The sequence below is a fragment of the Symphodus melops genome, assembly GCF_947650265.1.
Source record: "Symphodus melops genome assembly, chromosome: 11".
Classification (NCBI taxonomy): Eukaryota; Metazoa; Chordata; class Actinopteri; order Labriformes; family Labridae; genus Symphodus; species Symphodus melops.
In genome coordinates this window covers 10945192-10959484 of record NC_136701.1, presented here as the reverse complement: position 1 = coordinate 10959484, position 14293 = coordinate 10945192, and the positions used below count along the sequence as shown (strand labels likewise).

At 38.6% G+C, this 14293-nt stretch overlaps 1 protein-coding gene across 2 annotated transcripts in view; it reads right to left on the bottom strand.

Annotated features, from left to right (window-relative positions):
• Positions 1–14293, bottom strand: part of LOC306831378 (seizure protein 6 homolog) — a 94542-nt gene that overhangs the window by 31842 nt on the left and 48407 nt on the right. For both annotated transcript variants that reach the window (XM_079355459.1, XM_079355460.1), the window contains exons 2-3: positions 11745–12368; positions 10887–11008 (exon numbers count right to left, since the gene is read on the bottom strand). In XM_079355459.1, coding sequence (XP_079211585.1) covers positions 10887–11008; positions 11745–12368 — 746 coding nt within the window. The remainder of the gene's footprint in view (positions 1–10886; positions 11009–11744; positions 12369–14293) is intronic.

Genomic DNA, 14293 nt, shown 5'->3' with positions numbered 1-14293 from the left:
ATTTCTATCATAACGAATAATACTGAAATGCTGAAATTGTGCAATTTCAGTTAGGCATCAACTCTATTTCTGACAAATTCAGGCAGCCTGGGTGACTCAAGGTTCAGTCAACCTTGGTGACTCAGGTTGTACTTATTCAGGATTTAGATTAAATGGGAAAAAAATGAGTCTACAATTTGCTTCATCTTTCACTTTCATTTTCAAGTTATCATCCTGTGATGTGTTTCAGTTGCCTCCTATACTATTTTGTGGAGCTGGCGATTCAATGAGAGATGACTGATATTCTGCCATTGTTCATGCATTTTCTGTCAAATGCCTCTCAAAAAATCAAGCTAGAAATCAATTGTGTTTCCTGGTAAAAGCCTCCCTGGAACTTACAAAAAGCCTCTTATCTTTGCACATTTCATCCGTTTCATCATTGGCAGTGGCTCCACAGATGACTGTTTTGTTACACAGAATAAAAGACCTGACAAGAAATTAAAAATGTGCTCTGCATTAAAAGTAAGACCGTCACATCCATTTGACAAGGTATTTGGTATTATTTCTTCAACATCATGAATATGAGCCAAAGGCTAAAACATTTCAAGTCAAAAGTGAATTAAATGTTTATGATTTTTATTCACGCAAATGTTTGAATTGCTAGCTATTGATCACTTATATAAATATACTCTATATAAAGAACAACCATATGTTTTTGTGTACATTCTAGCTTTTTCGCAGCAGTATCTGATAATTCTTAATGTTTTTACATAGTTTAATTGGTGTAAGACTGCTTGCTTTATGGTTATATAAATCTAAACTTGTAAATTCCTTTTTTATATATTTAATTCCTATCTTGGTTATTATTATTATTATTATTATTATTATTATTGTATATTTTTATCATTACTTATTCCTACTACTATTTATCTGAATGAACTTGAACAAATAAAAAAAAACAATCAATCTTTATTTGTATAGTGTTAGTGCCAATTTATAACAAATGATACCTTGAGATACTTTAGAAAAAGCAGGTAAACAACCTTACTTATTGTTATGTTCCAAAAAGCAGGTAAAATACCTCCCTCAAGGTTTTATTTTTGTACTTGTTGAATTGGTAAACATCACATTGCCAGTTTATTTGGGTTTTTCGTATGCCAAAATACACCAATAATTCTGGAATTGACCAATATTTTAATGGATGGTGGTATGGCCATATATTGTGTGGTGGGCACACTGACATTGCAGCAACTTAAAATGTTATTACAGTGAGGTCAAACAGATGGTGGGTCCATGACCACTCGGTTTACATACACTGGGGAGGCTCATGAAGGACAGGTGAGCAGATAGCGGACAGTGAACACTTGGACTGATAGATAGCTTGGCCCCAGAGGGCCCTATCATCTGTCATCCACCCAGGGACCTGTCAGAGCAGCCAGCAACAGCTGTCCTGCCTCAATTATGAATCATTGGCCATGTCAGGAGACATCACAGTACCTTATCTTCTCCAGTGCTGCAGCCAAATGCCCACAGGGAATACTTACTGTCTGCCTCTCTCTCTCACACACACACACACACACACGCACACATGCACACACAAACACATACAAACATTAATGTACCAATGTGTGCGCGTGCATGTTTACCCACATGCATGTACCTCTGGGCTGTAGTCAGAGCAGACTGTAAGGAGCAGACACATTGTAACGGAGTCTAAATCATTGCCTCAGCACACACATTTGTGGGACTGGGGATGTGGCTGAACGAGCATATTTCTGCACCAACCACAACACTATCAGAAGATGCCATCTAAACATTCTGCTGTTCCATTCATCGAAATGTTGTTTTTTTTTGCAAGGAAAACATGTTTGCTCAGTATTTTCCATGATCAGTTTATTGGTTTCGGGTTACTTTATTGAAGGAAATCTAAAAAATGCAAGTTTGCCTTTTTGGTTATGTGCTCTTTGAGTATCCACCACCCACCACACCCCCCAAAACATCCGAGCCCAGTCGTAATGAGTGAACTTCAGGAAGGAGGGTCATCTCTCTCTTCTAGCCAGTCTTTTTAATCAAACCCCAATAATGAACAGACCCTCCTCCAAGGCCGCAGTGCAATCAACACACACAGAACTGCACAGAGAATACAAAAGACGAGGGGAAATCTTTTCAATAAGGTTTCCAAGGGTAACAATATTTTCAGGATTGAATGCCTTGATCCTGTTGTGTTTACTCTGACCTTTGCAGAACAGAGAGCTTGAAGTGTGATGCAGTGTTAAACAATGAGGGTGAACAGTAAGCAAAGGTTAAGATCCATATTATCACTACCAAATAGAAAGCCTCTTTGCATGGCAAATATTGAGTCATTGCAGGTAACCTCCAGTTAAAGTCCAACATGAGAGAAACTCAATATGTGTATAAAGCAATTATGGAGTTACTACTATACTGTATCTCCAAAACTGTATTTTATAAATGTGCAATTCTGGCAAGAAGTACTCTGAAATAAACTGTCAAATATATGTCAAACAAATTAGACCTTTTTAGACAAGACATGTGATCTCTATTCACTCTTTTATTAATTTATCCATGAGCAGGCAGAATGAGTTAGTTGCCCACAGAGGCTGGCTCTCACTGATAATTTACTTTTGGAAACATCTGGTGTTGCCTTGCAATGAACATTTACACTGACTCACAGGAGCCATAGCTGATGCAGAAATGAGCAGTATGTAATCAAAATGGTCCCACTATACATGGAAATTAAATAACCCTGCTGCTGGGGGGCAATAAATCACAAGCCATTGGACTCACCAGCTGCAGTGTCATCATTACTATGATAAAAACTGCTGGCTTGTACATGCAGTAGAGTTTGTGGACCCACCTCACAGCCCCATATCTGAGGCTCACATTCTAATAATCTTGGTACATCACATCCAGTCTGTTTTTTTTTTGTGTGTGTATCTTCTTCAAAAATAAATTACTGTAAGAAAATGGTATCTTAATTAAACATTCACCTCTATATAAAACAGCCCTGCTTTGCCCTGCTGTCTAAAACACTGAATGTTAATGTGGATTTGGGGCTGACTACAGTTCTAACTTGAACATTGTCACTTATGTCAGATTAAAGCTGGTCTTATTTATGCTGCTTTGATTACCTCTACCTCTTCTGCAACTGTCTTCTCTAAAATAAAAATTTGGTATCTGTCTATTCCAACACCATTAGTGGCCGGAGGCATTAGCTTTTTTGGGCGTTTTGTCAGTCTATGTGAACTTTCATTGGTGCAGTTTTTTTCCAGTAAAATTAGTTCAGGGACCCTAGAAGAGAACGTATTCAAACCGCCACTTTAGGAAAACAAACTGATCAAAGTGTAGTCATTGAAAGGAAAAGTTCCTGTGAACTCTTTCAACACATTTGGCCAAAGCTATTGAATCAAAAAGCTGTGGCAAGAAATGTATAACAGGATAAAACGATAAGTGAAAAACACTTCCCAATAGGCGTTTGGAAGGCATTGTATTGTTTCATGGTCGCAGTCATTCTGTTGGAGACACACATAGGGCTAATCTTTAACTGTAAAAGAATTAATCTCACAGAATATGAAACCATATGAGTTCTGTTATCACTCACTACGTGGTGGTGCTTTGAGGGCGTTGGCATCGATGTTTCATAGCTGAAGTGTGCATTTTGCATAAATTTAAATCCGTACATTGTTGATTAGGCATCACATTTTCGAGAGCGTGTCACCCTTTCTCTACCATCCTCATCATTGACACTGAAAGAGGTGGAGAGAACATAGCTTTGTGTCAGACAGAGTCTTATCCCTTTATGACAGCTAGCTGGGTGGAAGAGCAATTAGTGTCACCTGAAAGCATTTCTCTGGGGAAGGCTGGGCCACATGAAAACTCATCTCAGCAAAGCCTTGATGCCCTAAAAAGCTCATCAAGATCACACTGGCCTTCTTTATGTCCTGCCTTATTCCCTCAAGGCACAACATGATGAAGGTTTCCCTCTACCTCATCTAAAGTTGATTAAAAGCAGAAAGCCTGTCTTGGCCTCCATTACTCTGACGGCCTCCGTTTTTTCAGCGACATCTCTGCTATGCAGTCTGTCATTTCAGATGCCAGGAAATGGCCAATACTTGTTTATTACCTTGTTGCAACAAGACTTTTAGCATGTCAGAAGTGAGGGGAAGGTATTACAGCTGTCTTGGGTTTAAAGAGAAATTGTTTTGCCAGAAACATGTCAAGAAAAAGTGAAGATCTCCTATTACTTTTTTGTGTGGCCTTTTGTGCGATGAGAGCAAGTAAGGTTACTGAAAAGCAATAACACAAATTAAATTCCCTCCATCATCACAAGAAAAAAACGAGAAAAAAAAACAAAAACACTTGACCAGGGCCAATGCCATGTGCATTGTGTTTCTTTCTTAAGAAACACTGGGATTAAAGTAAGAGTGCAAAGGATCAATTGAGCCAGCACTTTCAGAGGCTGTGTGTCAAGTATTGGTGCTGCTTATTAACATGACTATTGATTGGAGTCAGAGGAGCGTGATCGCAGGGGCAGCATCAAATACCAATTGTTAACCCCCTGAGTCAGGGTTAGCTATAAACACTTGGCATGCTTTGAAACAGTTTAATCCTTTAAGGGCATACTTTATCCTCACCTCAGGTGGAACTCATTAACACATTGGTGTTATTAACACACCTTGAGTTCATTAGATGTTTGGTTCACAAAGTGTATTCAGCTTTGTCTGACATTGTTTGATTCAATATTCACCCTTCTAGGATAGAGTAGTTGGAAGCTGTAATTTTGTCCTTTGAGACTTGAGGCTTTTGTTTGATATTCATAAACTTTAATTAACAAAACAAACAGAGGAGTTTTTGTGTTCTTCTCCAATTGATGGACAACTCATTTAAAAGTTCCCATAATGACTTTGCTTTTACTTGAAGTGATTACTTCAAAATCTGTGTTACTTTTTAATTGAAAAATACTTTTATAACATTTGCTTCAAACAAACATAATCAAGAAGGGGGAAAAAAATACAATTGAGGATCGAGTATATTAATACAATTATATTTGATAATAATCAAAGTTGCATTTATTGATTGCTTCGTTGTCAGTTCACTGAAGGAGGTGAAACTGATTGAGAACGAGGAGAGGAGGCTGAGATATAGAAAAATTGATACATGAAAGCAAGATGGAAAGTGAAAGAAAAAAATTATACACAGAGTATTGACCTGAGGTTCCTGCCTCGCCATCTTCTTGAATGATTTTGCTTTAAACCTGTCAGAAAATGGAAACACTCCTCCAATCAGCCTGTGTGGCAGTGGGAGAAATTGGCCACGTCTGGGGCCACTGTAACCCCTCTGAAATGTATCAACCTTTCTCAATCCTTCCCCACACAATACTCTATCTTTTAGCAAGAGTGCAGAGATGTGGCCACCATGAAAAAGAGCCGGGACAACCTGTGCTGAGCCTCAAATGGTAACTCCGAGAGAAGAAGGCAGGTAGATCAGCCAACATAAGAGACAGAGAAATCAGAGCAGGACAGATGGTCTGGAAAGAGCTGATAGTTAGCTAACCCACCGGATTTATTTGTTCAAATAAAAGCAGCTCTGAAATGGATTTTAAGCACTATAATGCCACAGCCCAGTTCTGGAAAACCTCCATCTGTCCCCTAAAACCTTGATGCCAAAGTGACTGCAGATGAGACTTATACAACAGGAAGAAACAAGATGTGCTCAAGATGTAACCAATTCAAACTACAAATACTTCCTTGCCGTCGTATTGATAAATCAGCCAGTTATATTGCAGTTATCCAGCAGAGTGCCCCCATGAATGATGATTTTATTGAGATCTGAATTTATTTGGAAAATAACTGAATGACTGTGTCTCTGAATTGTATCTCTCATTCTCTCTCTCTGTCTCAGGTGATTGGAGACCCTTCTTGTAAAAAAAAAAGAACGAAGAGGTACACAAGGGGTAGAGCAAAGGGAAATTGTGAGCTACAAAAATGGAGTTAGTACAATTTTTTTTGCAAAAAAAAGAATAAACCAGAGGTTAAAGGAAAAATACCTCAAGGCATAATCGAGACACTGTTTTTAAGAGAATAGGAAAGACATGAGGTTGCAGTGATCTTGACCATTGACTCTTCACGAGAACATTTTAAAAAGGGAATACTTGAACCCTTTTGGGGATTCTGTCAAAATGAAGTCTACCTAGGTTTTACTGAGGCATAGAGCTCACTAGAATCAGATCACAAATAAATCAGTGGTAAGAAAACCCACAGCAAGGAAAGGATTTTGAAGTTAATCTTGGTTACCGCGTCAGACATTTCTATCAAATTCTTTGAAATGTGGTGTATCGATCCTTAATATCAACTAAAGTGAGCTTGAGCTTTTATCAACACATCTGATTGTGTTCTTTCTTTTGGTCCAAGTTAACATCTGCTAGAAATTTGAAGATTATATATATTTTTTGCCTTAGATATTGCATTAAAAAAGGAAAGGCACATACAAAACCACTGAAGCAACAAATGGCTTCCAAAATTTCATCGATTTACATGTTTAAATTTGAATTTGTAAAGTTAATCATCTTTTTTTTAAATTAATTTTTTACTAATAATGACAACACATCCCAGACCTGCCCAAGTGGATTTTAAGACCATAGTTTTGTCTTATACAGAATTTGAAGGAAATGAAAAAAAAAAGAGTTCGATGAACCCTAAAAAAGAGGCTTCCATAGAACAACAAACCTGTTCGGCTTTGATGCTATTCATCATTATTAAAATAAATGTAATAGGCTGGAATATCCAAAAACAAAATATTTATTTTACACAACAACTGATTATTTCTAATCTACCCGTTTAAACCTCCAGCTCGTATATTACATATAATCATAGTGTATGCAGCAAGGGCAGAACATTTTTGAATTATTATTTCCACAAATATTACTCTAATAGTTTACCTTTTAGACTGAAAGTAATGTTCCATCAGCCTCCCCATATTAGTGCAATTATTTTGCGTATAAATTGTAATGTGTCCAGAATCACCAGATGGGGCGATGCATTATATGCTGTTAGCTGTGGCAGAGGGGTTGAACAGTCAGGCTGAGGGCAGTAAATTCTCCTGATACATTTTTCATCCTACCCTCCCTGCAAGCTGCCAGACAGGCCGAAAGGAGTATTGACTAAACACAGAAAAGGTCTGATCCTGCTTATTCATTCCTCACCAATCTCCGAGATATTTTTGAATGCTGGTGGAAAAACCAAAGGGGTGTCTGAGTGCTGGAAATGACAGACACTGCACCTTTAAAGTTGATGTTATACTGAACCATAGGAACATTACAACAACATAAATATTTATTATGCTGTCACCAAATCTGTCCTTCAGCGTTTTTCTTTCTTGTAATTTCCTTCCTTTGCCCTTGCAAACTGCTGGTCTGTCTGCTATAATGATTACACCCGTCCATAACGGAGGCTGCCTGCCAAAACAAGAACATGCACTTCAACCATAATGTCCCTCCAATGGCTCCCTTTGCTCTAAAGTGTGGATTAAAGGCATTTTCCCAATGTTAATGCTCAGTACAGGAAATGGTATCAAAACCAAGCGGGTCAAACAAATGCTAAGATGTATATTATTGTATTTTTAACATACAATACCAGACAAGTCTATGGCTAAAAAATCACAAAGTGAACACAATACCACCAGGGAAATGGCAATGGAATGTCTCTTCTTCATCCAACGATAACTGAGTTTACAGTGACTTAAGGATTCCCAATTGTGATTTTACTATACTGCAGTTATGTCTCTAAAAATGATAAAAAGACAAATGTGTCCCTTATGTCACAATAGATTTTTTTGAATACGTTTACCACCACAAGTTCTACAGTATGTTACTCCAGTACTAAAGACTGTGCATTGAGTTGGCTAACATACAGTCTGTGGCCTGGCGAGTACGGCACAGCATGTCACAAAAATCCTGTACGGGAGCCTTTTTGTATCTCACCTTCATTTTCTCTTCATGTTTCCTGTTCATCTCTATTTGAAACTGAAGCAAAATGGTAAAAAAAAAAAGTCTTTAAAGATGACAGACCAAAACATTTAAGAGTGTTAAATGTAAAAATACGGTTAGACAGGGTGCTTGCAGCAAATAGTGCAGCATCACTGTCTTGTTATTTGAGCTGCTTTGATACAACGTTCAGATTTTAATTAATTTTTACCTACATCTGTTGGATAGTTCCTTTAAAGAAGGTTTATCTCACATGACAAGAGAGAAATGTGTGTCCTACACTTACTTCTTGCTCGAATAAGTATAAATGGGCAAAGGAAAACAGTCATAAAGTGAACTAAAAAATAATATCCCAATATTTTTTTACAGACTGCTCCTCTTCAAGTCCACTGTCTTATTGCAATAATTCCTCTGAAAACCATGGGACCTAAGACATAGTTGTGTTATTTTTTTCTTAACTTTATTTTATTTTGTCTTTTCAAGTAACAGACCATGCACTTCCTATTCTCTTCAGCCATGCTAACCAGTTGTCTGTACAGCTTGCAATAAGTTTTAGTATATTTTATGATATAATAGAGGTAAACTAAGGATTAGTCAAATTGATAACTTTGGCCCATATGTTTCTTTAGGCTACATAAACAAAAATGAAAGTGACAAAGAAGACACCAGACAAAGAGTGTTGGAGCAAATTAATGTATGACTGTTGAAACCCTTTCCTGTAATGCATGCAATGAAAGTACCTAGTATTTCACCTGTATACTTAGAAACTCATTTTTAAAGAAAATGAAATGTAAGTTAAAGATGACCACTGCCGCTAATAACACCTTAGCAAATAGCCGCAGCTTTTGAAAGTCTGGTGCCGATATGTGAAACAAGATACTGAACATTAACAGCAAGCCTAACTGGATTGAAGGCATCTTGGGTTGTGGTGGAAATGAATAATAAAAAGGCACCCAGCATGTGGATTTAGGATGGCTACATTTAAACCCTTAAAGGGATACTTCACCCATTTGCATGAAGCTTTGTATCATTAGAAACGTGGTAGCATGAGAAAAATATGTTTTTCTTTGCTTGAAAGTTTTCTTAATGTGATGCAAAAAGCGTCATATTGCATCACATGTAGAAAACTTCCAGGCAAAGGAAAACATATTTTTCTCGTCTCAGGGCAAAATGAGGGCTGGATTCACGACCATTTAACACTACTACCATGTTTCTAGTGATACACAGCTTCATGTAAATGGGTGAAGTATCCCTTTACTGTAGAACAAACACACAATCCATTCACAGAGAAATCCAAAGTTTTAACCAACGCGTTATCCCAACCACATACTCCCATGTTTGCCAACTCCAGTATGGTGTTGCTGAAACACATAGCTGCCTCCTGATTCTTGATCAGCCCTGGTATATGTTCAGAACGGCTGTCACTCAGTTGTAGAGTCAGTCATCTCCCAACCGGAGTGTCAGGGTTTGATCCCCAGCTCCTGCAGCCATATGTCCATGTGTTGGACACTGTCCATAGCAGCCTCTGCCATCGGTGTCTGAATGTGGTGTAAATGTATAAGTGTGATCTTTGGACTAAAAATAGTGTTGTCTATTCAGAAGAATTGAAAAGTCATATACCGTACTGTATATGTGAGGTTAATGTCTCTCTCTGTTTTCTCTTTATTGCCTTGCAGTTTTTTTTCTTTCAAAAGAAAGTTCTGGAAGCTAAATGCTGATTGCGGTGAAATGCGTGCATTAGTGTGTGCAGGTAAGAGTACATGTGCTTATAAGTGGCTTAAGATTTACTTAAGTTGCCCAGAGGAAGCTCTGGGAGGAAAAGAAAACACACTCTCAAACATATACTCTGTCAAGACTTATCTTAGCCCTCCAGAGGCAGCAAGACAAAGCTCACACATTTTTAAGACTCCGTTGGTAAATGAGGCGTTTGAGGAATTGCAAATGCCAGGGACACAAAACCCTGACAGTTAATTTTTATAACCTTTTGTGAAAAGACTTACCAAGCAAACATTCAACCTGAGACAGACCTCTCACTTGAGCCCCCACCCACCCACTCCCTCAGCAATTTGTGGGCTGTCTATCTTCACCAGCCCACACAAGACCAGCAAATACCGTAACAGCTTAGTTTTGAGAAGCAGACAAATCTGCCAGCTCGTGTTTTATTTGTTCAAGGAGACAAATCCCCCCACCCCACAAAATAAATATCCAAGTTTGGCTTTACCTTGAAGCAGCATGGTGTGGGCTACCATGTGTTGTATGTTATGAGGCAAAAGCAAACACATTTCACCTCAAATTTTACACAGAATAAACTTTAACACTTATTTTTTTCTCTGAAAGAACATTTAAAGCTTTAAGTGGATACAATGAATGACTTTGCTTTTAGAGTTTATCAAAGCTCAATTCTACATCAGGTTTTGTCTTGATGTAGAATTGTTTGGATAGTACTTTCCTCTGAAATTCCAGACTGACTTCCTTTTGTGAATTTGTCTGCATAAAGCTTAAACAAAACCAAAATAAAAGTAATCAACTCAAGTCACTGATTAAATGCCTAATAACACTCAATCACTTTATGGTATCTCTGAGCTGAGTGTTCTGGTTTTAACAGCTTTTACTTACTTGTTATGATAACCAGCTTCAATTACAAACCTGTTCTATTCTACACTTGCTATAGTGATCAAAAACATTCTGGACTTACATTTGTATGAAAGGCAACATAACATTTTCTTAAAACATTAAGGTTGCATATTCTGGTTTAATGCAAAGTCATGTTCAGCTATCCTTTATTGCACACATTTACCAATTTACATTAACCTGGTGATCTGTTTTTTGTATTTTTTTTTAAACACATGAATGGGGGTGTTTACAGACTGCAAAAGGGACAATATCATAGTGAACCTTTAACACTGACCTGAACTTCAATGCCATATCCCAGGTAGACAGTAACCAAGTAGTTACACTCCACTCCAGAGTCAAGCTGCTGCAGGATTTCGATGATACCCTCAGGGTCAGTAAAATTCAGACTGCATGGCTCTGTGGGAGACAGCAAAAAGACAAGTGATTCCCCTTTTCCCGGACCACTGATCTCTCTGACAGCCCACCTGTGTCTCCATGGCCCCTCTAACCCTCTAACTATCTCTGTAGATTTCCTTTCAGATACACAGCTCATCTGGGCCTTTAGTCCTCTGTGGCCAGCAAAAAGGACAGGCAGGACACATCAGGGAAAATCTGATTGTTTTTGACACATGAGCAACTCTGATCCCTGGTGGAGAGATGAATGGTGGTGTGCAGAATGCGAAATGAACAACAGTTATGTTGATGAATGGATTCATTTTCTTGTCCTTTGGACTGTTGTAGGATTCTTATCTGGGGAATCATTTTAGATAACTTTTTATTTATTTCCTAGAGTTGTATGCTCTGCTCAGTATATTTGGGCAGTAGTAGTTTAGCATGTAGGGACTTGGGTTGGGAATCGGAGGGTCGCCGGTTCAAGTCCTGGCATGGACCAAGTATGGAAATTGGTTTGGTAGCTGGAAAGGTGCTTGAGCACTGCCAAGGTGCCCTTGAGCAAGACAATGAACCCCAAAAACTCTCTGCTCCCTCTGCAGCTCCCTCACTGTGGGACCTCTCCATTAATGCATATCACTAGAACCTTGTTTGTGCATGCTGTGTGTATCTCAGCCTATGTTTGTGTTCATGTCCATTAAACAGAGTGTGAACTGAATTTATAGATAATTATCTTTGAATGTGAAGAAAGCATACATCCTACCTGTTGCTTGCATGGTGGTGATGGTGGTAGTTGTAGTAACAATCGTTGACATCCTGGTGGAAACTTTGTCCTCCGATACTGAAATCTGTTCCAGGTGTGGCTGATCGGAGCTGGTTTTATCTGGATTTTTTTCATCACCTGAAACCCTATTAAATAGAGTCACTTGGGTGGTAAGAGAGTCCATTGTAGGCTGAATCTGTTCTTGCTCCTTTGTCTTTGAGATCTTTGAGGACTCCTTTTGAGAAAGGGACATCGGTGGCCCTGGAGTTGTAGGAGAATATGTGGTCAATGGGGAGGTGGCAGCCGCAGTGGCAGTAGTGGCAATGTCTGAGAAGGCTGGAGCTTCCTCATGTGGCACCAGTTGAGTAACGGGGTCTCCAGCAGACACAGAGCCTGGCATGGTTGAATATGCTGCCACAGAGCCATCCTTTCTAAAAAAGTGCTGGTCGCTCTGAAAGTCCCTTGTGAGTAGGTGCTCGTGGAGCAGCAGACCCTTAAGAACAGGCTGGTGGTTGGGGACATTCATCGGCGAGGCAGTGGTGACTACGTGGATCTCGCTCTCTGTGTCCATTGTTGGCGAGTCCCTGTCTGGGTTGAGTGTTCTCCTACTGATGCCATTTGGACCTAAGAGTACAAGAAAATGTGGTGGTGTTAAACAGAATATTACAGACCAGTAAGCTACTTACAGTACTGTTGAGCCGTTCATCTTTTTGACAGTTTCATTATAGTATCATCAAGACTGCCAGCCTTTAATCTACGGAAATTATGCCTAATGAGGTGAGAGGCTGTCCCCTCGTATAATTCTTCCACACATTTTATGTTGCTATTTAAATCACTATGCATATGGATGTGTGCATGAGTGTAATTGTGTTTGTGTGTGAGGCTTTGGGTTTTGGGGGATGGGATGGTGGCTTAATCCCTTATACTATCCATATTAAAAGCTTCATAACAGTAATACGGTCTAATAGGTTGACATACAGTATGTAAGTCATTACAAACAAGCCTAGTATGCATAGTATCATAGAAATAGTGTCCTTTGGAACAATTTATTTTGTACTCCTTCTTCAGTGTTTATATCCGAGCTTTCCTTCAGTACTTGACATGCCGTACATTTCACTGACCCAACATCAAGGACGTTCTTTTTCAGTCCCTCTGGCCGATTAATAGTGACAGCAGTGAGAAGCAGCTTGCCAAAAGCGGCTTTTTACAAAAGACAAATTCCACAATCACACCCTGCAGGCGGTGAAAACTCAGAGCAAAGAAACACTGAGCAGAAATAGTCTACTTACTTGTGGGATTGAAAGGTGTAAAAACATATTTATTCAAGGCATTGTGATGTAGGCTTGTATTGTCCCTTTTTTTTTTCAACATCACGTACAATGCACCAATCCATCACAAAGCACATGCATTGTTAAAAAAGCTGCAAAAAAAGCAATCAACCAGAAAATAGTCAGCAGCCCACAAAATATGGAAATTAATAGACAAACCAGTGTGTAAAATGCAAAACCAAAGTTCAGCTTGAAAGTTTAAAATACACGATAATAACTCAAGTCAAGTCAAAAGAGAGTGCATGCAAGGAAGGTTCCTAATTGTCTCTCCTTTTGTTTAAATTCCAATCAATCACGACAGGCACTGACAAATAACTCCATAAAATGTATTTTGGGACAATATTACAAGTCACAAAGACTTTCCGACCTAGGTTTTGAAATTAAACTTTTACATGAATCTCTATAAAGTTAAAGCTTAAACAGAACATATTGTCTACAGTAACAATTTTTGCAACGACACTGCCAATCCATTTAAAAGACAGACTGAGCTTGAGTTTTAATAAAACCATAATTTAATATAGTCCGGGTTTGGAAACAGCGACAGATGCATCCATGTTATGTTGGTTTAACCAAAAATAATAAAATAATAATAAAGCAATACCACAGTTGGAAGATGCACAGAACAAACCTGATTGTTAAAATCAAGGCTGAGAGGATTCAAGCGGCACATGGCACCTGTTTTATGTCCCTTAATCATTTTGTTTAGTACATACAATAGAAGGAGTCATTTTCCCTTAAGTTATGACTGTTTCAGGCAAATAGTTTTAGCTAGATAACTCTTCATCCACTGTAAAGAAAATGATGAATAGATTTTAAGGAACACAGCCCTTAATGAAACTCATTTCCTAATCAGCCTTTCAAACATTGATCCACCTTTAAACAGCTCAAGAAGGACAGAACAAAATACATTCATGAAGTGTATTTTGTTGCCAAATGATAGCACTGTGAGTACAAAAGTGTCATATATAGCCCCATTAACAACTTCATTTCCCTCACATCAGTTGTTTGGGGAAATGCAATGAATAAATGTTTCCCACCTCTGCACTCGGTGTAAACATTAGCAAAGATGAACAGCGTTGTGTGTTCTCCGAGGCTTTGACGGGACCGTTTTCCTGCAGTGATCAAGTGTTCTCCAGCTGGCTGATAGTAAGACATAACTCAGCTGACAACAAAGACTTTTGCCTCATTTATGAACCGTTATTTTGAAGGACTTCTGAATTT